We start from the raw sequence: 26984 nt of genomic DNA, 5'->3' as shown, positions 1-26984 counted from the left end.
TATTAAAGAGCTTATTAATAGGATAGCACAGTTACATTATCCCTTCTCCCTGTGCTAACCACCATTTTCTTCCATCTTCTTCCATGCCTTGGTTAAATTTTGAGCGTAATTTAATTGCCAAGAGCAGTAATGTGATCTCCTGTCTGGATGATTGGTGAGTTTTAAATATTGGGCATGGAGACCTGTCTCCTGAGTGGATTCGTTTTTGTAACTAAATTTAAAAAGAGGCTGGCACAAGCAAATCCTAGAGGATGAGAGATATGCGCTGAGAGCCTGCGTGTATTATCTTCCATGCAGAATCACTCTCTGGGAAGTATAGTAGATCTCTGTCTTCTTGGCTCCCCATTCTCCCAGAGTTTATGAAACCTGGAGGTCAGTTCACTGGTCAGGAAGAAGGACGCACCATGGTATATCATTATTTTGAATTTCCTCGCCCCTTGTTCCAGGCATTGGTGGTTACATCACTGGAGACCTCACGTATTCTGGCCAAAGCTGAGTGTAACCTGAAATCAAGAAGGCATTGTCAGTTCAAATTCTCTGTGTTCAATCTTTATTTTCCCAATGTGATGGATGAGGAGGGCCTGACCAAACACTCTGTAAAACCACGACCCAGATCCTCAGCTGGCGTAACTCAGCATAGATTCATTGATTTCAAGTAGGTGACTTTCTCCATGGATCTACACTGATTTGCACCAGCTAAGGCTCTAGCCTATTATGTCAGTAATGCCACTGGAAAGGCAATGTTTTATACTCATGCACAACGGTAGCATTCAATGCCTTCTATACTATGCATCACTGATGCATTAATAAGAGCTGGATGGGAATTTTATGACACTTTTTTTTTGTCAAAACTGAAACATTCATGGAAGCGTATTGTTTTCATTGCAACTTTTGTTGGGAAGGTTTCTCAGATCCAGGATGAAATTTCTGGTTACAAGGAGAGACAAGACAGACCAGGGACTTAAACTTGGGCTTCCCACCTCCCACTGAGTGCCCTAAACACTGGGGTATTGGCTATTCGGATGTAGGTCTCATGTGGGTTTTTATGAAATATTTTGAAAGGTCTCATTTTTCCTTCCGATGTGGAATGATAACAAATGTCAAAACCTTGACATTTTTCACAAAACGAAATTCTTCTTTTCCAGCCAGTACTAGTGCTAGAAGGATAGTCCTATACATTACCTCTGTGGATCGGACAAAATATTATGCTCTGATAGTTATACATTTACATTTTAAGGAATGATTTTTTCATTCCTTAGCAAGCCACATGTTCCTGGAAACTTACACTGTAGGGATAAACCAGGCTGCCAGCTGTGTAAGTTATGGCACAGGAAATATGGCCAAGAATAGTGTGACAAACTCCTACATACATGGGAAAGTGATGTGGGGTCTTGTTGTAATGTAGATAGAAGAAAGCAGATGGAATGGAAATAGATCCTGAGGCCTCTATGCGAACACTAGTTTCCCACTTATATTTTCATGGCAAAGCTGGTTACAAAGCAGTTGTGTTTGGGTGAACCTAGTTTTACTGTGGAGGATAATAATCCTAGGTCAAATATGTGTCCTTCTGTGGTGCTCATGTTTGGAAGTGAGCCAGTAGTGCTGTTTGATGTGGGAAGTATAAGTCTTTGTGTGTTTCCTTCCATTTTATTACCCCTACCCCCAAGGTTCTACGTAAAAAGGTCCGGAAGGTTGCATGTGACAGGGTTCACAGTGGCCACCTAGTGAGCATCCTTAGATTTCTGCACCAGATGCCCGAAGCATAGTTCTCCAGCAGTGAGGTTTGCAGAGCTCACCCCGCTAATCTGTGTCTCTGCCTGTCTTGCAGTGGATGAGGGCCAGGTGGACGTCCGACCCCTGCTATGCATTTTTCGGCGTGGACGGCACAGAATGCTCGTTCCTCATCTACCTCAGCGAAGTTGAGTGGTTTTGTCCTCCGCTGCCTTGGAGAAATCAGACAGCAGCCATGCCATCCTCAAAGCCACCACCCAGAGTGCAGGTAAGGGCAGTGAGGGTCTGTGTGCCAGTCCAGCACCCTCCTTTAGGTGTATTCCTACGTGGGCTGCTGGATTCAACATCTCTAGGCAAGAACTACAGAAAGGTTCACGAGCTACAAATGGTGCCTGAAGAAAATCTGTATTAGAGGGTCTATCAGTGCAAAGAGCCTTGTGGTGTCTACATCCATGTCAGACTGGAGATCGGTTAGCCTTTGTTTGGGTGAGACTATGGCACTGTACACCCCAAGCACATGCATTTATCTCTAACCTTAACACTAGCCATTCTTCCAGCATCACAGTAGGGCAGTAGCACCACTACAGTAAAAGCTGAGACTAGCATAGCCTCTTACGCTGACCTGTGCTCTCCTGAGTGCACCTGATCAGTGGTGCCAGTGCCCGCTTAGAGATGTTTCCATGCATGAATGTAAGTTTCTGTAGCCCGCAGTGCCAGGGAAAGAGTTTATTTATCCTTGAGGGAGCCAGCAGATAGTCAGGAGACCCCAGTCGGTTAGTGGGATGGGGAACACTGAGGTTTTGCTCTGGCATAATACCTATGGGAGAATTTAAATGCTTCCCCTGCCAACTCTTTCACCTGAAGATATTGGAGCTCTCAGCTGTCGACATGGCTCTGCCTGTCATTTCAGGAATGGAGTCTCCTTCCAGGGTCCCATGGACACTTCTGGAGGAGACTGTATGGCCCTACAAGAAGTCCAACTTAGCCATAGGCTGGGCGGCCTAGGCTCCCACCTAAAGCAGGACTGTCCTGAAGTTGAGACTCTTCTCTTTCTCTCCCACTGGGCTCCTCTAATCTCACCTCACTCCTTGCAGGGCCCAAGACCCATTCCAGCTCTGCAAGTCTGTTCTTCTCCTTGACTCTCTTCTGACACAGTCAAAGTGGGGAGCTGATGCCAATCAAAGGGGCAGTTCCTTCTGTGTAACACTTAAGGGTTGACCCTCCCTTACTACTCAGATCACCTTGCCGATGTGTTTCGGACAGATCAGCGAAAGGATGATGGCTCTTGCTCCAGGAAAGGAGCCAGCCAGGCCAGTTTCAGGCAGGGTTGTACTCAGCCCTGTGCCTTCACTGCTGCTGTCCGTACTGTTGTGGCTATACTGCTATTTCTTGTAGCACCAGCATGATGAGAGGTTAGATGAAAACACGAGCAGAGGAGTCACACCTCGGCTCATCATGTAGACATAGCCTAAAAAGCAGACTCTCTTTTTTTTCCTAGGCAGTCTTTCGGAGCAACCTCTCTTACCTCCTTGAGCTGATCGGGAGTGGCAAGGAATCCTTGATCTTCATGAAGAAGAGAGTCCGGCACTTGGCCTCACAGTGGCTTCTGGCAACCCGAAGCCTGGCGCAGAAACTGAAGGGCAGACGGCGGGATCAAAAACAGGTGAAAGATGAACGTAGGGAGAATTAGTTGTGGGCTGATGAGTCCTTTGCATTTGCCTCCAGAACCAGTTGCACTAACTGTAGAGCAGTAAACTGGAGGCTGTTCAGGATGAGTGGGAAAGGGCACTTTAATGTATGGAAATCGCCTTTCCGTCTAGCCTGTGTCTGTTGGGGAAATGAGTTTGGTTGGCCTTAGCGGATCATGTGCAAGCCTCCTAACTACCTTCAGAATACCTTAGCCTCCAGCTTCTGCTGAGCTGAAAGCCAGACTGAGTGACTGCTATGGATGCAGTAGCCACATACTGCTTGTGCCTTTGGAGATTGCTGGGGAGACGGCTATAGGTGTCATTCATGGGGAAGTGCAGACTAGGTCACCATTCCAGTCACCTGTGCTAGGCTGAGCGTAGAGACAGACAATTCCAAGGCTTCTTGTTCCTTGTATAAGTCACTCACTGATCCTAAAGTCCATGGGCCAAATGCTGAAGCACATTCTCATTCATTACTCAGGCAAAACTTCCATTGCAGTCAATGGTCCTGATCCCAACCGGTGCTCAGCACCCACAATGCTTTTTGAAGTCCATGCAGGCAGCAGGAGCTGGCCACCTCTGAAGAGCAGACCTCTTGCTTTGATGCCAAAACATGGATTTAGTTGGGCACCCAAGTTTGGAAGAATCAGCCTGAGAGTTTTGCCTGGGTGAAGACTGAGTAAAACGCGAGTGAGGACCTTAGAGTTTGGCTCCCTGCATAGTTTCTGTTGCACACTGTCCTCATGTCTGAGTGCTGCCTACACAGGCACATTCCATGCTGCCTGGGCCACAAGAGCATCATCCTCCCTCCTTCTCTCTCTAGATCTTGATTCACATCGGCTTCCTGACGGAGGAGTCAGGGGATGTTTTCAGCCCCAGGGTGCTGAAGGGGGGACCTCTGGGCGAGATGGTCCAATGGGCAGATATCTTAGCTGCCCTCTTCATTCTGGGACACAGCCTAAAAGTCACAGTTTCTTTGAAAGAGCTGCAGAGGTAAGTGCCATGTTGATGCCGAAAGAAATGATCCCAGCCAGTAGAGCAGGAGCCCCCCTGGGAGCAGGCTGGTGTTGTCTGATGGGCTGTTATTTGTGTGCATGGGAAGGCTGTACCTCCAGGCATCCAAGGGTTAATTTGAACCATTAGGCTGTGGCTGTTGGGATTGCTGTGTGAGATCCCATAGAAATGTCTGTAGCAGCCAGACGCTTCAGTTTGTTTTCCCATTGTCCTCACATTCAGGTCCGTCTCTCTGTCGTACCCTGCCACTCTCCTGGCAAGCGGTGTAGTCTGGAGGATGAGGAGTTAGGGCCTCAGCTATCACAGATGCATTGTGTTATCTTGCTCTATTTGCTTCCAGCTCTTTGTGCCTCTGTTTCTCCATATGTGAAATGGCTGTAGTACTCTCTGCCTTCCTCACATGGGCATCGTGAGGCTCAGTGAAGATTTGTGAGATTGTCAGATGAAGGACTCTGCAAAGCATGACACTGCATGTGCTGACTTAGGCCTTGCCTGGGAATTCGCCCTGATTTCAGCACTGTAAACCCTTAGTGCAGACAAGCAAAGACGTGGTTTGCACTAGTACAGTTCATCCTGGCTTCCAGCAGGGGTGAGCAGCTGCATTGCAAATCCTGGCTTATAATAGTTTTCACTAGGGCTTTCCACTGATACAATTGCACCATAACTGGTCTAGGGTTGCCAGTTGTGGTTGGGCATATTCCTGGAGGTTTCATCACATTGCATAGTTTTTAATGAAAGATTAATCATTAATTCCTAGAGACTCCAGGACAATCCTGGAGAGTTGGCAGCACAAGACTGGGCACCAGTGGTTGATCTCCCCAATGTAAGCAAGGCTGGAGACATCCAGAGGCAAATCCTCAACTGGTGTAAATGGTCATAGCTCCAGTGGAATAAACCAAAGATGCACTTTCCTGTACACTCCTGGGTCAGACCCCTGGTGAGCTTTACCTCCCATTGCTTCACAACAGTTTATTTCAGCTGAGGTTCTGCCCCCTGTATTACCCTAGCACTAATCATCAGTCCCTGCGGCTTTTGGTGAGCAGCTCCCTGCCATGCCAGTATCTCCCCTTCTCTCACTTTCCTCTGTCCTGTGCCTGCACTGGGCAGAGGAGCCAGCCTCTGTCCAAGGGTCACTCTTGTGAGTCTGGTTATGTATGAGGCCCAGGCTTGCTCCGGGTTCACCCCCAGGAGTTAGCCACTTCTCCTTCAAGCACCAGCTCTGCATCATGTCCTTCAGACAGTGGGAGAGGACAGCGGGGGTTAGTGCACCGAGATGTGTACAGCAGAGAGACTATGGTCCAGGTGTAAATCAGGAGTAAATCATACTTGTGTAAATCAGGAGTAACTCCACTGCAGCTGGTTGCGTTGCATCGATGTAAAATTAGTGTAAAGGAGAGGCAAATGAGGCCTTTTATGGTTTCTGAATTAACCTCGCGCTAGGGAAAGATTCTGGCCATACCTCTTGGGAGCCCCTGGGAGGTAAAGCTCACCAGGGTCTGGCCGAGGAGAGCACAGGAAAGTCCCCCTTTGGTTGTTTCAGACTCAGATTTCATTCGCAGTTAGAATCTTTCCGAACAAAGTCCCCAGAATAGCTGGTATTAGAGCGGATGCAGGTGTGCTGCAGGCCAGCTTGCTCCTTCCACTGTGCCATGGCCATTTCAGTTCCAGTTCACGTCTCCAGTGACTTTACTGGCATTGTTTTAAAGGCAGTAGCTCCATGCTCCTTAAGCCCATTCCTTCCTTCCTTCCCCTTCTTCCTGCTGAAGAAGGAGAGCACGGCAGCTGGTGTGAGCTGTCAAAAATAGCACAAGAAGCTCAAGGGCAAAGCAAGGTGAACAGCTGCAAAAGAATCTTTGAAAATAATTTTTAAGTACATGAGAAGCAGGAAGCCTGCCAAACAGTCAGTGGGGCCACTGGATAATCGAGGTGCTAAAGGAGCACGCAAAGAAGAGAAGGCTGTTGTGGAGAAGCTACGTGAATTCTTTTCATCAGTCTTCACTGCAGAAGTTATGGGGCAGATCCCTGCACCTGAGCCATTCTTTTTAGGTGACAAATCTGATGAACTGTCCAAGATTGAGATGTCAGTAGAAGAGGTTTTGGAACAAACTGATAAATTAAACAGTAATAAGTCACCAGGAGCAGATGGTATTCACCCAAGAGTTCTGAAGGAACTCAAACATGAAATTGAAGAACTACTAACTGTGGTATGTAACCCATTGCTTAAATCAGCCTCTGTATCAGATGACTGGCAAATAACTAATGTAATGCTGATTTTTAAAAAAGACTCTAGAGCATATCCTGGCAATTACAGGCCAGTAAGCCTAACTTCAGTATCAGGCATATTGGTTGAAACTATAGTAAAGAATAGGATTATCAGACACATAGATGAACATGATAAATTGGCAAAGTGTCAACAGGCTTTTGTAAAGGGAAATCATGCCTCATCATTCTATTAAAATTATTTGAGGGGAGGTCAACAAATATGGACAGAGGCGATCTAGTGGATATAGTTTACTTGGACTTTCAGAAAATCTTTGACAAGATCCCTCACCAAAGGCTCATAACCAAAGTAGGTGGTCATGGGATAAGAGGATCTCCCATGGATCAGCAACTGGTTAAACGATAAGAAATAAAGGTTAGGAATAAATGGTCAGTTTTCACAGTGGAAAGAGGTAAATAGGGGGTCCCCCAAAGATCTGTACTGGGACCAGTGCTGTTCAACATAGTTATAAATGATCTGGGAAAAGGGGTAAACAGTGAGGTGTCAAAGTTTGCAGACAATAAAAAAATTACTCAAGCTAGTTAAGTCTAAAGCTGGTTGCAAAGTGTTACAAAGGACCTCACAAAACGTGGTTGGCAAGAAAATGGCAGATGAAATTCAATGTTGATAAAAGCAGAGTAATGTACATTGGAAAATGTAATTCCAACTATACATACAAAATGAAGGATCTAAATTAGCTGTTGCAGTCATTGTGGATAGTTCCCTGAAAACATCTGCTCAATGTGCAGCGGCAGTCAAAGAAGCTAATAGAATGTTAGGAATCATTAGGAAAGAACTAGATAATAAGACAGAAAATATCATAATGCCACTATATAAAGCCATGGTAGGCCCATATCTTAATTACTGCAGGCAGTTCTGGTTGCCTCAATCTCAAAAAAAGGTATATTAGAATTGGAAAAGGTACAGAAAAAGGCAATAAAATTATTAGAAGTATGGAACAGCTTCCATATGAGGAGAGATGTAGCAGGACTGTTCAGCTTAGAAAAGAGACAACTAAGGGAGAATATGTTTGTCAAGTATAATTCCCAATTCTGGACCTTAGCGTCCAAAATATGGGTACTAGCATGAATTTCCCTAAGCTTAATTACCAGCTTAGATCTGATAGGCTGCCACCAATCAGGACTTAGAGTAGAGCACCTGATAGACTCTGGTCTCCCCCAAAAACCTTCCCTGGGGGTCCCAAGACCCAAATTGCTTGAGTCTCACAACAAAGGGAAATAAACCATTCCCTTCCCCCTCCCTTCTTCCTCCCAGCTCCTTCCCGCCCTGGGAACACGAGGAGATCGCCTGATTCAACTTCTTGAATCACCACACCGAGAGGAGGGTTACCTTCCCCCTCACCCAGAGGCCATACAGATTCAAGCTGCGTGAATCTAACACAAAGAGAAAATTTATCCTTCCCTTCTCCCCACCAATTCCCTTGAACCTTAACTAGGAGAAAAAATCACACAGGTCTTAAAAGCAAAACTTGTAATAAAAAAGAAAGAAAAAAGTAAAAGGTTTATCTCTGCACTTTAGGTAGTAAAAAGTTACAGGGTCTTTTAACTATAAATAGAAAGAAACCTTCTCCAGCAGAAACACAATTTAAGCTACTTCCAGCAAGTACACATATGCAGATGAAAAAAAAAACAAATTAAAAGACTATGACTGCCTTTTCTTACTTACAATTCTGAATAGATAAGAGACTGTAGCAGGGAGATTGGCAGAAACCTGGTTGCACCTCTAGTCCTGTCAAGGACCCAGAGAGAACAAAGCCAAAAGCAAAACCCACAAACAAAGGCTTCCCTCCACGAGATTTGAAAGTATTTTGTCTCTTGGTCCTCTGGTCAGGTGTTTGCAGGTCACTGTTTGTTAGCCCTTTATAGGTGAAAGAGACATTAACCCTTAGCTATCTGTTTATGACAATGTTAGAGGTTGATAAAATCATGACAGGTGTGGAGAAAGTGAACAGAGAAGTGTTATTTACCCATTCACATAATACAAGAACCAGGTGTCACCCAATGCAATTAATGGGCACAGGTTTAACACAAACATAAGGAAGTACTTCTTCACACAATGCACAGTCAACAGTCAATGTGGAACTCATTGCCAGGGGATGCTGTATAGGTCAAAAGTATAACTGGGTTCAGAAAAGAATTAGACAAATTCAGGGAGGCTGGGTCCATCAATGGCTATTAGCCAAGATGATCAGGGATTCAACTATATGTTCCATATGTCCCTAAATCTCTGCCTGCCAGACACTGGGACTAGATGATGGGATGAATCACTCCATAATTGCCCTGTTCTGTTCATTCCCTCTGAAGCACCTGGTACTGGCCACTGTCGGAAGACAGGATACTGGTCTAGATGAAGCATTGGTCTGACCCAGTATGGCTGTTCTTATGAATTAACCTCTCATTGGTCAGCCTCTCAGCTGCGACTTCAAGTTGGATCCTGCTCCCACGGAAGCCCCTGGGTTATTTGCATTGCCATTGATGGGTACAGGATCGGGTCCTTTCTGCAGAGCGACACAACATGTCAGAGCGAGAACTCTGGGGGTGTGGATAAGACTCCTGCTGGAGCTGTGTGGGTAGGATTTTCAAAAGCCTTATTACACTCTCCCATTGGAGACCACAGTAAGGCTCCCACTGACTTGGATGGGAGCAGAGTTAGACCAATGCTGAGCAGTTTTGAAATCCCACCTCTGGAAGTTTTCCAACGTTACTGCACTATTCAGACTCAATAACCCAGATGTTGGCCAAGTCAGTTCCATGTCTGGACAATAACTCAGCCTTTCACTCTCAGCTTCCATGTAGAAAGGCCCCAAAGAGTTTGCATTCACTTCTGTAGCCCCGTTTGGTGGTAGAATTGCCGGCAGCCTGAGAAGAGGCTTCCCCTTCTGGACTCATCATGAGTTGGCTAGAGGCATGTTTGACATGGAGGGGGATGAGGAACACCAACATGGCAAAGAGCTGGCAAACCAAAGACAACAGAGTAGGCTGCAAACTTCACAAGCCTACCACACAACACTGTCAGAGTTACTGCTTCAAAGCACTGGATGACCTCTTTGGACAGGCCCTGGATTGGGGTGATGGGAACGGAGACTTGTGACAGCACCAGGAATGTTTTCTGAGCATACCAGGCCTCATTCTCTTTTAAGAGGCCTTAAAAAGCAAATGCCATTTATGCCAGAGTGGCATAAAGAGGCCATAGTGTAAACAAGAATTGGGCCCACCAGATTTCACTCAATGGGTCTTCTGGATTGTCAGCGGCACCGAGTGAGTGAAGCGTCTTCTAAAATCAGGCCAGTTGACATTAGAGATGGAAAAGAGCCATTAGTTCCTGTAGCTCAACCCCTCCACAAACATCAGATTGTTCACTGAAGTACATTACGGAGGGCTTTGTGCAGTATAATTTCAAATTACTCGAGTGATGGGGCCTCACAACTTTGTATCTAGGATCCGTTCATTTTGCAAGGACTAGCTGATCTTCTGCTCTGAGACATTCTCTTGAGCCACCCTGTCTCAGAGTTAGTAATTAATTTGTCCTGCATGTTAATTGGCAGGGGGGAAACAGGGCTGGGGAGGGACAAGGGGTTCTAGCGTTATACATATATCACCACTAGAGCTGGGCGAAATTTTTCACATAAATCATTTATTCAATGAGGAATGCGGTTTCCGTTGACCCAAAACCATGCGTGAGTTCGACACAAATAGTTTTGGCCATTCACAAAATGGCCAGAAGTGGGAGTGGAGGGGGGCGTTATTGTGCTCAGTCCCACCTCCCGTGTGCTTATAGTCCATTGATTAGGGTACTCACCTGGACGCTGGGAGAGGCAGGTTTCAGTTTCCCACTCGGGAACAGACCCGGCACCGCCTTTTTTCAATTCACTGAAAATTCCAAAAAGTTTCAGATTCAATCCTCAATTTTTTTCCACGATTATTTTTGGAAGTGTCACCGAACCAGAAAATCAATTATTCACTCAGCTCTAATCACCACTTATGGAGCTGTGTCATCGGCTGGCCCTTTGCAGAACCGCTCTGTAGAACATCTCAGTGTGCCCCCCTATAAAGTGGCCTGGACTCACTGGGTGAATGACAATGACTATATGATGAAGGCAGGGGTGACGCAAAGAAAAGAGGCAAAAACAAACAACCCTCAGAGTCACTCCATTGACCGATTAGTGTGTGGGCAGCACTAAGCCAGCATCCACTGCAGAACAATCCATGGTTGCAAAGTTCATTGGGGCAGGGCGAAGGGGTGGAAAAAATGTAGCATTCAGAATTAACGAACAGAATTAGCTCCCGACTAATTATCTTAAAAAAACAATAATCCTGCAAAGCCCAGCGGCTTTTCAAAGCAGCATGCACAGATCACAAAATCTTCAGGTTATCAGGCGCACTCTGTGCTGTGCTAATTCATCCTCCTAAAGAATATCTGCATACTCAAGAGTGATTGAAGTTAATGCCAATTTTTTTTTGTAATGAAGAGCTTGCTCTTATGGGTAATGACAAGAAACAGCAAGCTGAGTCCTGGCAGGGTTTACAAGAAGTTTGTTTTCATCAGCAGGGGACTCAGACAGAGCAGTGGGCATCGTAATCCATCATTTTTTGCCACTCTACAGAGCTTGGTGGCTTCGACATCCATTAGCACTGACAAAATCCCCTGTTCTAAACGGACTCTAGTGCCTCCCCTGAGACGCCTCTGAATGAAGCTGTGAAGAACAGCTACCAGTCAGCCAGGCCATGGTTCACCATCTCAGCTGGGCTTGGGAGCACAGAGTTCCTGGACTCTGGCTGCAAAATTGCTTACCCTTGTTCTCTGTGGTAGAACACAGCTTGTAACTGGGACTGCTGCCTCTGAATGATTTTTATTGTGGGGCAGCCAAGTCAAAAAGGAACTTCATCTTGACCTGCATGCCTTATCTTCCTTCTGAGGCTGATTTGTTGCCCAGGCATGTCACCTTTTGGTCTCCCCTTTCCAGTATTTGAGGCCAACACAGCTTCTCTCCTCTGGCCTGGACATTCAGGGCATATATTCCAAGGCAAGCATAAATGCCACTGGATGGCTCCTCCAGCAGAGGGTGCTCTAAGAACGGCACTGCAGGCACGATCCCTGTCAGTTTGAGTCTGGCACGTCATGTGCAGGGGACTGCACACGCGGGCACCAGCAGGGTTCCAGACACTGGCTCCCTGAGGAGTGCTGTTTGCCCAGGACAATTCCTTACCCATGTCCGATGGGCCGAAAGGACAGAGATAATTACTGTCCTTGGGAATGGGTTATTCATGTAAAACCCAGAGGGGTCTAGAGAGGCAGTTTCATGCTGTTAGTTAGGAGCCAAGGTGCAAGCTGAGCCTTCTCAGGAAGCAGCATATTAATTAGCATTGTAATGAATGATTTCTACTCGTATCAGTTAATTAAACTGCTGATTCTTTGTCTAATTCCCACACTGCACTAAGTGCATTGCAGACAGGTGTGAAGGCGGGATCATGACAAGGCCTCTACTCAGAAATGCTTCAAGCTAAGGGCTAGGTTGTGCACAGTGTGTCTTTTGCTCAGGGTTTGTGCATGTGCAATCACAAGGAGCCTTTCCCCCCTGCACACCCTTCACAATACCCAGGGGCTGTCAATGCACGGGGGCTGCTCCGGGCATGTGTGCTGTGGGTGCAGATTGCCTCAACGGAGCTAAGGAGGAGCAAGGAGGAAGCTAGGGAAGGGATCAGTGGAAGGGCAGGACAGGGCCCAAGCAGCAAGCAAAGCAAGTGGTTTTCCCAGCAGCATTTCAAAAGCGGAGTGGGAGGGAGGTCTGGGAGGACAGAGGGGAGAAGGCTGCAGTTGTAGAGGCGAGGGGTGATTGGAGCTTGGCCGAGGGCATTGGCACTGGGGGTGGGAGGGATGAACAGTGGAGATGTTACAGAGGAAAAAACCTCCCAGATCTGGCAACAGCATCGGTGTGAGGGAAAGAGAGATCAGAGTCAGGAGCTGCCCCGGGGCCATGGGTCGGATACAACACTTACCCAGCGGAGAGACACAGGCGTACCCCTATGTCAGGGAAAGAGACATGGGCAGTATAGTTCCCTGCAGCCCAGCAGGGCTGCAAAGAGACTGACATTTAGTGCCTGCTGCCCCTCACCTGACCTGGGTCAGGGATCTCCAAGCTCCATACCTCTGTGTGGCAGGGTACAGTGGCCACAGGAATGCTCCCCCACACCACAAAAACTTTGACAGGCAAAGAGAGGAGGACTAATGTGTGCTGCAGACCCCTTCCCTCTTGCAGGGCACAGCATCCTCTGAGGCTCAGCCCACAGCATGCTGGCTCAGCTAGGGTAACTACTGTGAGCGTCCCTGGTGGGAGAACAACATACCCTCTCCTAGGCCAGGGCAATGGCCGAGAGAATCCTGTGTCTGCATGTTATAATTTATCTCCAGTTCAGGCAGAGCAGTTAGCTCTCCTTGTCATCATCCCCACCAGGAGGGGAAACCCCTCCCCTTTGCCAGTCATTTTCTCTGCCAGGACTTAATTTTCTGGCGCCGCCAAGTCCGTTCGAGCTAACACTGGACTCTTCTGTTGCAAGCAGCTTCTCTGAGCAGCGGCTCTGAAAAGCATAATTTTTCCTGCCCCTGTCTTAATTTGCTGCAGGGCTGGCATTGTGCAGCAGAGAGTTTGAGAAATCTTCCCTCTTGTCACATGTAAAAGCCAAGACAAAACCACTGGATTGAGTGGACCCAGCGAGCCATTTCTCTGTTCTCTAACTCTTCCTAGAAACTTCCCCGCTGTTACTTCTGTTCTGGGCTGTGCGGAGGATCTGAGGACTGCTTAGAAAAACCTTTGCTAATACAGGCAATGGGAAACTGAATAGAATATGTAGGGTTAATAATACATGATACTAATAAATAATTGTGGGGCTCAGTTGGGTCTTTAGGCACAGCTGTGGGTAAGGGGGTGTACAGACTGTACCATCACAGGAGTAGCCCCAGGGCCACACTGGGGCTCAGAGCCACCCCTCTGAGGCACAATTCCCTCCCTTGCTCCAAGGTTTAGTATTTTGATCTGATACAAGCTGGAGGACCATAGCACCCATGTGGAGTCCCACTGAAGTCAGTGAACAGATACCAGAGTCCACACACATGGATCAGATCACAGAATCAGGACCTTAACGGGGTGTGAATGGCCAACTTAGTGATGGGGTATTGTGGCTGCTTCCTGACTGGGTAACACTCTGAAGAGGAGAATAATGGATAGTGACTAGCGAATGGTGACTAACTTAGAAAAATGCCCTGTCCTGTGAATTTTTGGACAAATATTAATTTGTGCTAAAAGCCATATAACTCCTGAGATTCTCAGATATTTTCACAACTAAACTGGTGATCACCGAAATACCCGTGAACCCTCTAGCTCCAGGAGACAGATCCGGCTCTGACTAAAGTCAATGAGAGACTTTCTGTTGACCTCCGTAGACATGGGATCGGGTCCTAGATGACACAATCATCCATCTCATCAGAGAGATGGCATAGTCTAATGGAAAGGGCACTTTGCTGGGTGCCAAGAGACGTGGTCCTATTCCTGGCTTTGCTAATGGCCTGCTGTGTGACCACAGGCAAGTCACTTCATTTCTCTGGGCTTCTCTTTCCCCTCACACCCTTTGTTTGCTTTCCTAGATTAAAGGGCCAGAAGGAACCATTGTGATCTTTCTAGTCTGACTTCCTGTTACAACACAGGCACTAAGACTTCCCTGAATTAATTCTTGCTGAAGCTAGAGTGTATCTTTTAGATATGCCTTGTTTCTTTACGCTATAAGCTCTTTGGGGCAGGGACTGTTTCTTACTGTGTGTTTGTACAACACCTAGCGCTGTGGGGCCCTGATCTTGACTGAGGACTCAAGGTGCTACTCAAATACAAATTAAAAAAATGGGTGCATTTTTTTCATATGTAGCTCCCCCAGATCCTTGAGTCATGCTGTTCATTCTTAGCAGAGGCTACTTTTCCTCCTATACTTCAATTATATGCAGGTGTTTCTGTTTTCCCTGTCTTTGCATTTCTCATTGAATTTCTTAGCTTCTATCTTATGCATCCTGACAGGCAGGAGGTGAAACATGCATAATTTTCCGGTGGCTTATAGGGCAGTTGTTAGATGTATTATAACATCAGCCACAATTTGCAGCTCCAGGAACAAAAGTGAAAGCATCAAGTCAAATCAATTAGTCACAAGTTTCCTTCCCCATAACTTGCATCTTGCGTATGTAAAGCAATCAGAAGGGGACACGGGCGTTTCTGGTAACGTCTTCAGATGGAGCCGAGACGGAAACAAACTGGGCCATGCAGAAGACCGTAAGAGCAAATAATGGGCCTGATTCTCATTGTTACTGAAGCTCCTTTACATTGCTCTGGAGACTTTGTGGAGATAAGAATCAGGTCCATTGGGTGTGTGACTGCTTGGTGGGGGTGGAGAGAAGGGCGGTTCATTCTGAAAAACCCAGTTTGCTTGTTAATGAGGCAGCTTGTGAGTGCATGGTGGTAAATTGCAAGTGCTATTTTTCAAGCCTAGCTCTCATGCTGCACACCTCCTGGCCAACCTCTGAAATAATTGCTGGATGTGCGTAGCATGCCTCTCTCTTCCTCCTCCAGACTCACTCACTGCATTCCGTGCAGCGCCCATGTTTCCTTGGTATCCTGTGCTAGCAGGAGAGGATTCACACGGGCACTGACTTCATTTGCTTTCCTTTCCGGCGTGGCTGGTGAGTTTTATGGGTCTCGTCCTCAAGGGAAGAGTGGTGCAATGGGACAGCCAAGTGCTACAGGGAATGGGGACCATAGGATTATGATGGCTATTTCCGCAATGGGAAAAAAAAGAAGCGGATGGTTGGAAATGCAGCTTTTAACCTAAAAGAGTTTGGAGTTGTCTGTAGGTGAAATTTTCAAATATACCTAAATGACTCAAGGGTGTGTCCTGGGGTGGCTGGCCCTTTAAGGGGAGGAGGGCCCAACCTCACCTGTGACTGCTCAGTACCTCTCAGTGGAGACTAATCAGGTGATTGTAAAAGCAGCAAAGAATCCTGTGGCACCTTATAGACTAACAGACGTTTTGGAGCATGAGCTTTCGTGGGTGAATACCCACTTCGTCAGATGCAAGTGGTGGAAATTTCCAGGGGCAGGTATATATATGCAGGCAAGCTAGAGATAATGAGGTAGTTCAATCAGGGAGGATGAGGCCCTGTTCTAGCAGCTGAGGTGTGAAAACCAAGGGAGGAGAACCTGGTTTTGTAGCTGGCAAACCATTCACAGTCTTTGTTTAATCCTGAGCTGATGGTGTCAAATTTGCAGATGACTGTAAAATCCTGCCAAGTAGCCCAGATGGGGAGAGAGTTTCCAGGACAGAGAAACTCTGTCAGGAAGGGGATCAAAGGGGAAGAGGATGGGAGGAAGAGTAGATATAGAAAGCAGATTGGCTCCTATGGGAGGCCCTCAAGCAGAGTGACTCTCAGGCAAGTGCAGAATAGAATGGGAACCTGTAGGGAGTATGCTGGCCCCTGCACAAGACCCCAGGTCGGGTAGAAAGATTGCATTTATGTGTTCAGGGCTTTGCATCACAGAACAGATCAGTACTTAAGTGGTTAACTGCAGTGAGGTCAAAAGGTTTTCGATCGCGTGAGCAGTATCTATGACTCAGTTCCAGGGAAGTGTCCCAGTGAGCCAGAGAGTGCAGTATATTCCATTTCTGCCACTAGCTAGGGTGGCCAGAACATCTACGTATTCTTCTCTGAAAGGATATCCATTGTCTGTCTGACTTCCAGGTGTTTGGCTTACTTGCCCTGGAAGTGCATAGGGCAACAGAGCTTGCTCCTGGCATGATTAGAGTTTGGGGTATAATAGAAGGGAGAGTTATACACTAACCATAAAAGAGTAACACAAAGGTATGGGAGAAATCCACCTGTGTGACTCTCTGTGCAAGGCTGCATTTCACCCTAAGGCCCAACTCTCCAGCTGGTGTAAATCAGCATAGCTCTATTGACTCCTGAGTTACACCTGTGAGAGTTCGGCCCTAAACTGTCTCCATTCTCAGAGCTGTTCACTTGCCAGTGCTGAATTGCTATAGCTGTATCATTCAGAGATAATCTTATCACACAATGGCACATTGTGTTAACCTGTGTGGTTCCTTCAGAGATATCATTGCTCCCTTTCCTGGCCAGATACAGCTGTTTTCATTGTGTAGACCGCATGTCAACAGAGCCATAATGACATATTTCCAAAATGAAGAGTGTATACATCAAAATGAAAGCCCTGCAGGCTAGGATAATTGCAAAAGCTGTTTCCTATAATTAGAGAGGCCTCTCTGTTTCTGTGACTAGGTAGCTAGGTAGATTTATTGACAGCTCCCACCCAAGGAATGCAGAGAAACAGTCTTGCCATTGTAAATAATAAAAAGGAGTTATTCCTTGCACCTTTGTGGTTTCATTCCATAAGAGAGGGAAGTGCCTGAATTAGCGGGAATCATTGAGCTGTTAAATTGCACTTCTTCATGAAATATGTTTATTTTGTACCAAATGATAGCTCAGTAACTGGGTTCTTGACAGTTGCAAAAACTTCTGCCTATAAAAGTGATGAGTCTTATTATATAATTGTTGTGTCGTTTATATAGTGATTGCATGGGGGTACATCTATACAAAGAGCAGTCTTCATGTTCATCAAACACCATTCAGTATCTGAGCACAGGTTCTCTTCTCTCACACACAGCAGCCTTTGCTAAGTTGGCATATAGCAGCGGAAATGGAAGCATGCCAATGAGGTGACTATTTCTGGGATCAAAGACTTAGAGAAATCAGGTGCATTAGAGGCAGCTGGCGTGGGAGCCCCTTGTTAAAAATTCTGCCACCAAAATGGAAGGAGGGCTGGGTTTCCTTTAATTCTTGTGGTGTTTACCCCACTCCCAGCATGCTGTTAAATTATCCATCTCTGCCAGACACCGCTTTTCCCTGCAGCTCAGAAAAACACGTCCAAAGAGCAATTGATTGGCCTTTGCAATGCTCCAGGTTGCACCAAGTATCAGTCTTCTCATAACACTCTCTTGGGGAAATGATTCCCTTACAGCAGCTGCAAGCCTCCTTTCAAAGGACACAAGATGAACTGGAGATTGAGGTATCCACATACTTGGTAGGGCTCTCATTACTCAGGTGAGTAATCCCAGCTCAAGCCTTACATTGGCTCTGTATTTTCCAGGAACATAGTCTAACTGCTTCCAGCAGGTGGCACCGAATATGAGTTTGTTCAGGGAGGATTCTTCCATCATTGGCTTTAGCTTTGAGAGAACAGTTTTTTCCTTAAACCAGGGAAATGAATGAATCAGTTACTCCCTCACTCTGTCTCTTTGTTAGTGTGTGGGGGACAGGATTTATCACAGGCTAAGAAGGAGTTAAAACACTGGTGGTGCATCACTGATGGGAATATATTGTGCAAATGGAGATGCTTTTGTTATGTGGATTGCTTTAAAAATAAGCAAGGTACCAGGCATTAAAAAAAAACCTTCAAGTTCATAATGACCTTTTTAACAGGAATCATAGAGCTGGGATCAAAAGACCACACAGTGGGGTGTTTATGTTGGCAAACTCCAGTTCAAATGGATTGTGACTAGTTTTGCAGAAAACACCAGAAGTGCCATTTAAGTTAACCCGGCGTGCCGTTTATCCATTGGTTAGAGTCACTATGAGGTGCTGCACTCACTATTCTCTAGTGCAGTGGTTCTGAAACTTTTCAGACTACTGAACACATTTCATGAGTCTGATTTATCTGGCATGTCCCCAAGTCTCACCTCACTTCAAAATATTTGCTTACAAAATCAGACATAAAAATACAGAAGTGTCACAGCCCACTATTACTGAAAAATTGCTTACTTTCTCAGTTTTACTATATAAGTATAAAATCTATTGGAGTATAAATATTGTACTTACATTTCAGTGTGTAGTCTACAGAGCAGTATAAACAAGTCGGTGTATGAAATTTTAGTTAGTACTGACTTCGCTAGTGCTTTTTATGTAGCCTGTTGCAAATTATGCAAATATCTAGATGAGTTGATGGACCCCCTGGAAGACCTCAGTGTAACCCCAGGAGTATGCGTACCCTCGGTTGAGAACCACTGCTCTAGTGATCACCCCCATGAAAAAGCCATGGCCTACACAATGAGGATAGCTGGGAGGATTTTCTGAGTTTCATACTTTCATAAAGGTCTTGAGCCAAAGAGAACTGGGGTAGTGGGATGGGGAGATGCAGATGAAGTTTTTCAAACACAGACAAACATTAAAAAACTGGAAATGAATCTTTGGGGCAGATTCCCCTCTCACTTGCAGCAGTTTTCCATCTGTGTACCTCCCTTGATGTCAGTGGAATCACTTCCAATTTACACTGGTGTGAGAGGAGAATCCAGCAGCTAGATGGTAATATTATACCCCATGGTGCCCTCTGCTAAGATGCCCATTTCAGTCTCTCTGGGCCTGTTGAAATCTGTTGCATTCCTTATTAAGCCAATGGGATAGAAAGCCCCTTGCTCACATTTGCAGTTCAGTGACCATGCTCCCCCAGGAACTGCCCCTTCATGCTGGAGAATGCCAAGATGAAACTGACATGCTTCTCCTGGACTCTGAGGAGAGGAGTATGTGATCCTTCAGCTCTGGCAGGAGAGGATGAGCACCGAGCCATTTAACAGGTCCAGAGACTTTGCCTGGAAACAGGCTCAAAATCTCCAGCTCATTTTATGTCGAAGATCCAGGCAGAGATTTTCAAAGTCACGCAGGGGATTTGCATGCCCAGTTCCTATTCGTATTTATGAGGACCTGAACATCTAGATTCCTTAGGTGGCTTTAAAAATCTCAGCCTGCAACCTACAAACAATGGGCCAGAGTCTCAGCTGGTGCAAATAAGTGCAGCTCCAGTGATTTTCTTAGCGCTGTGGACACCAGCTGAGGATTTGGCCCCAGCTATTTTCCCCCTAAAGCAAATTTGTATCAGATCACAGGGGGTGACATTCACACTACATGACCTGTGTCCCTCTTAAGTCCCACTTAAGTTCTAATGGGACGTCAGTGAGGCCTAAGCCTCATACTCGCCATTTTTACAGAGGTGAGTTTCACCCAGTCTGACTAACTGGACTGTATCCGGGAGAGCTCTGTAGGGGCTAGAGCAGGGATGCAGAGACATCACTGAAGCCCCAGGACATCAGTATGGCTCTTTGCCATCATGGCCACTGGATGCATCTAGTCCTGGATCCCCCAACCCTGCCCCTCCCAATCCTCCTCCCAAATGCTCCTGCATGCTGGGGCAGAGGCAGAGCAAGTGTGGGTAGGGGAGGCAGCCTCCCTGTGTGTGGGCTATCTTCACCCCCTCATGCACACGCCAGTGCTGCTTTAATCAGGGCCTCAGCAGAGGGGAGGGAACTGGCTTTATCCATCCCTAAGGGGGAATCATCTTGTTGGACTGTGTCCCATCTTGCCGGCATGCAGAGCCCTTTCTCCACCTCCCCTCCTGCATGCCCGCTTGCTGCTGAGAACAGAGGCCAGCAGCAGCGATGAAATTAAATATGATATAGAATATTGGTCTGCCTTGCAGAAGGGTCCCCCAGGATCAATTTGATTCTGGCCCTTTCAGCGTGGGGAGCAATAACTTGGAAGCAAAGCGTGGGTTAATTTGAAAATAGGTAAATGGGATGTGAAGATAACCTGTGGTAATCTGAATTCTGAGAGTCTCTGGCAAAGGACTGAATCCCTCAGCTGATTAAATTACCTATAAGGGGAAAATAGCAGGACAAGAACCTGCTGTAGATTTATTCTGGAGTATGCCCAGCTGTTAGAGGCAGATGTCTAAGAGCAGCTAGAAAGGAACAGCTCTATAGGTGAACATGATTCTTTTAACGGGCTTAATTAAGGGGGGAAACAACCTCTGTGTTTGTCTGCATTATCTTTTATTTAATCAACAAAACCAGAGCCGAATTTGGCCATCACTAATTTGCTAATCTCTGAAGTTGGGGCAATACAAATGTGCTTGCCAGAGAAATCATAACCACGTCATCTTCAGAGCTTTGGAGCTGCCAAGGGGGTTTACAGGGAGCTCAATCAAAAGCAGATTCTGTCAGGCAATTGTTTATTGGTGAGATTCAGTTTCTCAGAAGTGGTTCTGAATGTGGGGGTCAATGGGCTTTTTAAAAACCAATCTCTCGGCTAAGCTGTCTGAGAAAAAGGCATTTGTGTTCATCAATTTTATTTGCATAATTTCAAGCACCGTCAGTAGTAGACGGCATGAGGAAAAATTACAGAGATTTCACTCCAACCATGAGTGAAATTGGGTTTAGTAGAAAATTAGTTGACTTAACTGGCAAATGATGAAAGCTTGAATAGAGAATGTTGAAATAAGGATGGATAAAAAGAATAACTCGATGGTGCCTACTGAAGTTGCATGATTGGAATGTTAAACTCACTGGTTATAACCTGTTTAGGAAGTATGGAGAGAGTAGAGGATGGGTAGGGGTGGGTAAAGCACTGGACTGTGATTCAGGAAACCTGCATCCTATTTCTGGCTCTGGCATTAGCCTTCTGGGTGATCTTGGGTCAGTCATTTTCTTTCTCTGTGCCTCAGTTTTCCCCTTTGTAAAACAGGGATAATGTTATTGGCCTTCTTTGTAAAGCTCTTTGGCATCTACGCATGAAAAATGCGAAGTCAGAGAGTGGGATTATTTATTATCATATACACCGTGACCTGGTGTTTTAGAGTCATTGCTAAGTCAGCACTACATGCTGTTTATTGCACATGGATCAATGTGCTAAGCAGGAAAGCCCAGAGAGAGGGTACTGGTAAGGGTCTATTACAGACTGCCGATCAAACTGGAAAATGGGATGGTGCGTGTGTGTGTGTGTGGGGGGGGGGAGTTATTAAATTACAGATGATAATTTTCTAACACAAAAGGTATTGTACCCAACGCAGGATAACACAGTTTGGGATCTTATGATGATGGATAAAGATGAATTAATCACTGGACTGGAAGTTGGTGGTTGCCTAGGGACCAGTGATCATGAGCTTCATTGCATTCAATATGACCTGCTGATGTTAATTTTTAATAAATCTTAGAATGCCAAGTAAACTCCATAAGAGTGCTAGTGCCAGTATTCAAAAGTAGCAAGTGGTATGACCTGAGTAACTTTAGGCCAGTTAGTCTGTCATCAATCCCAGGCATGCTAATGGAAAAATGGATACAGGATTCAATTAAGAAAGGAAAGGAATATAATTAATGCAAATAATCATAGTTTTATAGAAAACAGGTCTTGTCAAACCTTTTGTTCTTTGATGAGAGTACAAATTGATGAGATGACAAGGTTGGATGGTAAAGGTAAATGCATAGACTTGTATATTCTTTAATATGAAATTCTTACACTTTTATAAGGGCTTGATTTAGCACTGCACAACATTCTGATTAGAAAATTAGCCCTCTACAGTATCAGTAAAGCACCCATTAAATAGACTAAGAACTGGCCAATGGATGAACCTCAAAAGGTAGCTGTCATCACTGGGGAATCATCATCGAAGGGGCATGTCTCTAATGGGATTCCATGGGGCCCAACCCTATTCAACAGTTTCATCAATCAGCTAGAAGTAAATGTGAAATTAGTGCTCATAAAACTTATGGATAAACACACACATTGGCAGAGTGTTAAATAATGATGAGGTGTGGGAAGTCATCCAGAGGAAGCTGCAGCACTTAATAAGCTGGGCCCATTCAAACAAAGTGTGTTTTAATACAGCCAAAAGCACGTTGGTACATTTAGGAATAAGAAATGCCAGCCATGCCTGCAGACTGGGGGACTGTAATTGGGGACTGCAGACTGGGGGGACTGGAAAGCAGTGACTGGCAGGATTTAGGAATCACAGTGGAGAAGTAACTCATCCTGAGCTCCCAGTGTCATGCTGGTGCCGAAAGGGTGAAGGTGATTCTTGGATGTATCAACAGGGGAGTGATGAGTAGGAGCAGGGAGGTTAGTTTACCTGTGTGTATGGCATCGGCGAGACCAACATTGGAATATTGTGCCCAGTTGTGGGGCTTGAAAAATTGGAGAGGGTGCAGAAAAGAGCCACAAAACCAATCAAGGGCTGGAGGGAACACCATACAGTGAGAGACTTAAGAATCTCAATCTGTGTAGCTTATCAGAAAGCAGTTTGAGAGGTAATTTAATTACAGTGTGTAAGTACCTTCATGGAAAGACAGTCCTGGGTACTAGAGGGCTCTTTAATCTAGCAGAGAAAGGCAGAACAACGGAGGCTGAAGCCAAATGAATTCAGGTTAGAAATAAGGCACTAATGTTTATCAAGGAGGGTAATTAACCATTGGAATAAATGACCAAGGGAAGTGATGTTCAGATCAAGACTGGAAGAGACGCTTTAGCCAAACACAAATTATGCTTTAGTCCAGGCCAAGTTATTGGGCTCAATACAGGAGTAACTGGGTGGAATTTAGTGTCCTGAGAAATACAGGAGGTCAGATGAGATGATCTAGCGGTCCCTTCTGGCTTTAAAGTCCACGGATTTATGAACTGAGATATCTCCTAAAGTTTGGGGATATCCACTCCAGTGAGAGACAAATGGGCACAGCCGTCTAATGAGAAGCTTTTATCTTAAGCAGAATCACTGGACCAGACCCTCAGCTGATGTAAATCAGCATAGCTCTATTAAAGTTAGTGGAGCTATGCTTATTTACGCTAGCGGAGGATCTGGCCCACTGTGTGTCATGCAAAGACACGTGCTTACCGAGGGGGCAGCTAATGCTTCAGCAGGGTTTGGAGCCATGGTGCCTGGACATCATCTTGAAGACCGTGTTTAAGAACAGAGCCGTGTGTCGAGGAGTTTGTACTTGTCAAGCAGTCGTGGAGGCTAGTTAGTGCCTGATCTTCCTTCACCCCATCTTGCACGTATTGCGATGAGAGCTTCATTGTGGTGTCATGCTCAACGGGAAATCAGCTGAGGAAAATGTCCCACCTTTTTACCAGATCACTGTGCTAAAAATTCACTCCTGAGCAGAGGGCCACTATGAGGGGTAGAGCCAGGCAGCTATTTTTAGATGAACAGTTAATTCGCCAAAAATCTATTGGGGGGGCACCAAAACAATTTATGAGCGAGGGCTGAATTTGGCATATTGTTTCAGCTGCACTCACCCCACTTCCCCCGAAACCAACAGTTTGCAAATGTTGAAACAGCATGTGGAGAAACATCAAAATGATCTGTTTCAAATGGACACTTCTAACAGAAGTCGCATTTTGAATGGCCGCTCTAAATGTTTCGTTCTACTCAAACTAAGTCTTTGTAGCGGGGGCTCTTCTTTTCCTCAACGAAAAAAATGAACAAATTTAGTTTCAGTTAGAAACTAAATGATGGTTGGGTTTTGGGAGGGGGAGGAAGGGGTTGAGGTTTGCATTTTGGGGGGAGGGGCTGATTTTTTCATCAACTCTAATGAGGATTAAACAGCAGTTAAATCCCACTCAAGCCCTGGAAGCCAGGCTAGATGATCTAATAGTCTCTTCTGGTCTTAAAGACCTATGAATCTATTTCGAGGACTTAAGTGGTGCACAGCTTTTGTCTTGGCTTTCTGCACAAGGGTGCGTTTCACCATGGAAGGAGGAGGGATAGCTCAGTGGTTTGAGCATTGGCCTGCTAAACCCAGGGTTATGAGTTCAGTCCTTGAGGGGGTTCACTTAAGGAACTGGGGCAAAATCAGTATTTGGTCCTGCTAGTGAAAGCAGGGGTCTGGACTCAATGATCTTTCAAGGTCCTTCCAGTTCTAGGAGATAGGTATATCTCCTATTATTATTATTTTTTAAAAGGGCCTGATTCTGCCTTCATGCATATCGGTGTCAATCAGAAATAACTCCACCGAAGTCAGTGCATAAAATAAAGGTTAGAGCAGAACCAAACCCCAAAAGAGGAAGGTGCTGCCTTTTAGAACAATGACGACTGGATAACATGTCAGCTAAAAATTGGCATAGAGCTAAAGTTGCAACTTTTACCCATGTTGGGGACTAAGTGGTGACTTTAGTGCAACAGTGTCTGCCAGGGTGTGCTCACCCATGTGACTAAGTGTAGCACAATATGCCCCATAACGTGTATTTTTCTTTTCAAGTATTGATTTAGAAATGACAATCTTTCTTTATTAGCAGAGAGCTGCATGATTTTGTGTTATTTACACTTAATTATCAGTTGTGGTTTATGTAATCCTCAGTGGATTCAGCTCGCGTATATTGTAGGTCATGGAGCTGTCTGTTGAAGCAAGTGCTGAATTATAGCTGCAATTCTGGAAACAGGGAGATTAAATGTTATCCTGCTGCTTTTTGGTACCAATAACCTTTATGTCTTTCCTCCATGATAGCGCTGATTATTTCCATTTGTCACAGTCCAATCGCTTTTTTAATGTATAATGATAGAGATGTAGAGAAGTTGCAATATAATAATTCTTTGCACTTATATAGCAGTAATACTCATTCTAATAATCAGACTTAGCATTTACTGTGTTTTTCATCTGAGGATTTCAAAGCAGTTTACAAAGAAGGGTAAGTGTCATTATCCCAATTTTACCACTCTGTCTCACTAGGTCCTTGTCGAGCATCCATCACAAGAGGGTCTGAACACCTCCCAAGGGTTTATGGATTTTTTTCTTCCACCCACCTTTTTAAAAAGGAATGATTATTGTCCCTACTTGAGAGATAGGAAATTGAGACTGAGTGAGGTGAAGTTAATAACATGTCACACAGATTCCAGCTCCCCTCACTCACAGTGCAAGTATCCTAGAGGGGATATATTTTCACCTTCCTGAATTCTGGGTACATTTGAATGTCTGGACCGGGAGCTTCATTGGTCTGTGCCTTTTGCACCAGTGCAGTGGGGTGTGAGACACCCGTAATTGGAATGGTAATAGGTTGTCCCCCTCTTGGGATTGGTATAAATGGCTGTGCAGTGCGCAGGACAATAGAGAATCTGCTCCTGTGTCTTTAATGGAGATACCAATACAAACAATAGAGCTAGAGAAGCAATTCTTTCCCCAAATCTGTGGCTATGCATCCAAATTAAATTTCAAATTGTCTGCAGATCTGGATTTCTTCCTTTAAATTCAGCTCAGCTCTAGAGAACACTTTTCACCCAAGGATCTCAAAGAACTTTGCAGACTTTAATTACTCCTCACCACACCCTTCAGAGCTACAGTTCATATTATACCCTTTTTAAGTTAGGGGTAATGGAGACACAAGAGGTTAAAAGCCTGAAGAAGCCAGTGACAGTGCCGGGAATGGAACCCAGGGGTTCTAATTTTCAGTCTTCTGCAGTAGGGCCTGATTGTGCTACTCTGGTGTTAAACTGTGTTTTATTCCATGAGTTATGTCCCTTATCTTCAGTAGGACGTTGGCTGGGGTAGGATTGCAGTGGAGGGAAGGGCTCTATTGTACCAGGCACATGAGAGAGACTCACTGCGGCAAATTGCATACAGTTTAATTAGACAAGACAGAGAGAGGTGAAGTGACTTGCCCCAAATCATCCATCAGGTCAGTGGCAGAGCTAAGATTAGAATTCAGGTCTCTTAAGCCCTAGACTCAGGGGGTAGCCTCTGAACAACATAAGTGAGAGCCTCCTCTTCAGTGTTATCGGAATGTAACTAATCTGAACAACCATTTAAGTTCCCATCACAAAGGTTAGATAAGTGGAGAGATCTAGTGTGCACACATATCTGAAACATCTGACATCCCTTATAGATTAGCCCCAACCTTTTCATTTATCTTAGTGGCTTTGAATGGTGTATCAGGATTTTGGGGTTGGCTCTCCCTCACCAGTTTAATTTTGAGCCTATGGACTGTGATGCTAGATTGGCAGGTATGTACTGGAGGGTCGGAAATGCTCTTGCAGGGCAATATAATGCTCCAGATTTGGTGTCTGAGCCTCTCCTTGCTTTATTTATGTATCTTTTTGGGATGGCTCTCAGAGACGAGAGTCTTTCTATTCCTGTCATCACCCTGATCAGCCACTTAGTGGAAAATTGCCCATAGAAGTGAGCCTAAATTACATGTGATAAAACTAGAGCCTGTTCTATCTGCAGATGACCCTTTCTGTTCTACACCGAGCTAATGCTTATATTCTTTGTGACAAGAGCAATGAAGCCGTTGCAAGCATTTATGTGCAGCTAAATCACCTTAAATTGAAAATCCTTGTTTTTGCTAGCTTTGGAGTGGTCCTCCATTAATTCATGCTACACTTCAGGTCTACACTTAAAAGTTAGCTTGACATA

At 45.4% G+C, this 26984-nt stretch overlaps 1 protein-coding gene across 3 annotated transcripts in view; it reads left to right on the top strand.

Annotated features, from left to right (window-relative positions):
* MGAT5B (alpha-1,6-mannosylglycoprotein 6-beta-N-acetylglucosaminyltransferase B) overlaps positions 1-26984 on the top strand; it is a 171783-nt gene that overhangs the window by 88916 nt on the left and 55883 nt on the right. For all 3 annotated transcript variants that reach the window (XR_003996677.1, XM_030534903.1, XM_030534902.1), the window contains exons 6-8: positions 1829-1999; positions 3230-3394; positions 4243-4412. Coding sequence is in view for 2 of the 3 variants with exons in the window: in XM_030534903.1 (XP_030390763.1) it covers positions 1829-1999; positions 3230-3394; positions 4243-4412 (506 nt within the window). In the remaining variant the exon portion in view is untranslated. The remainder of the gene's footprint in view (positions 1-1828; positions 2000-3229; positions 3395-4242; positions 4413-26984) is intronic.

This window comes from Gopherus evgoodei, chromosome 15, assembly GCF_007399415.2.
Source record: "Gopherus evgoodei ecotype Sinaloan lineage chromosome 15, rGopEvg1_v1.p, whole genome shotgun sequence".
NCBI lineage: Eukaryota > Metazoa > Chordata > Testudines > Testudinidae > Gopherus > Gopherus evgoodei.
This window is presented reverse-complemented; position numbering and strand designations above follow the sequence as displayed.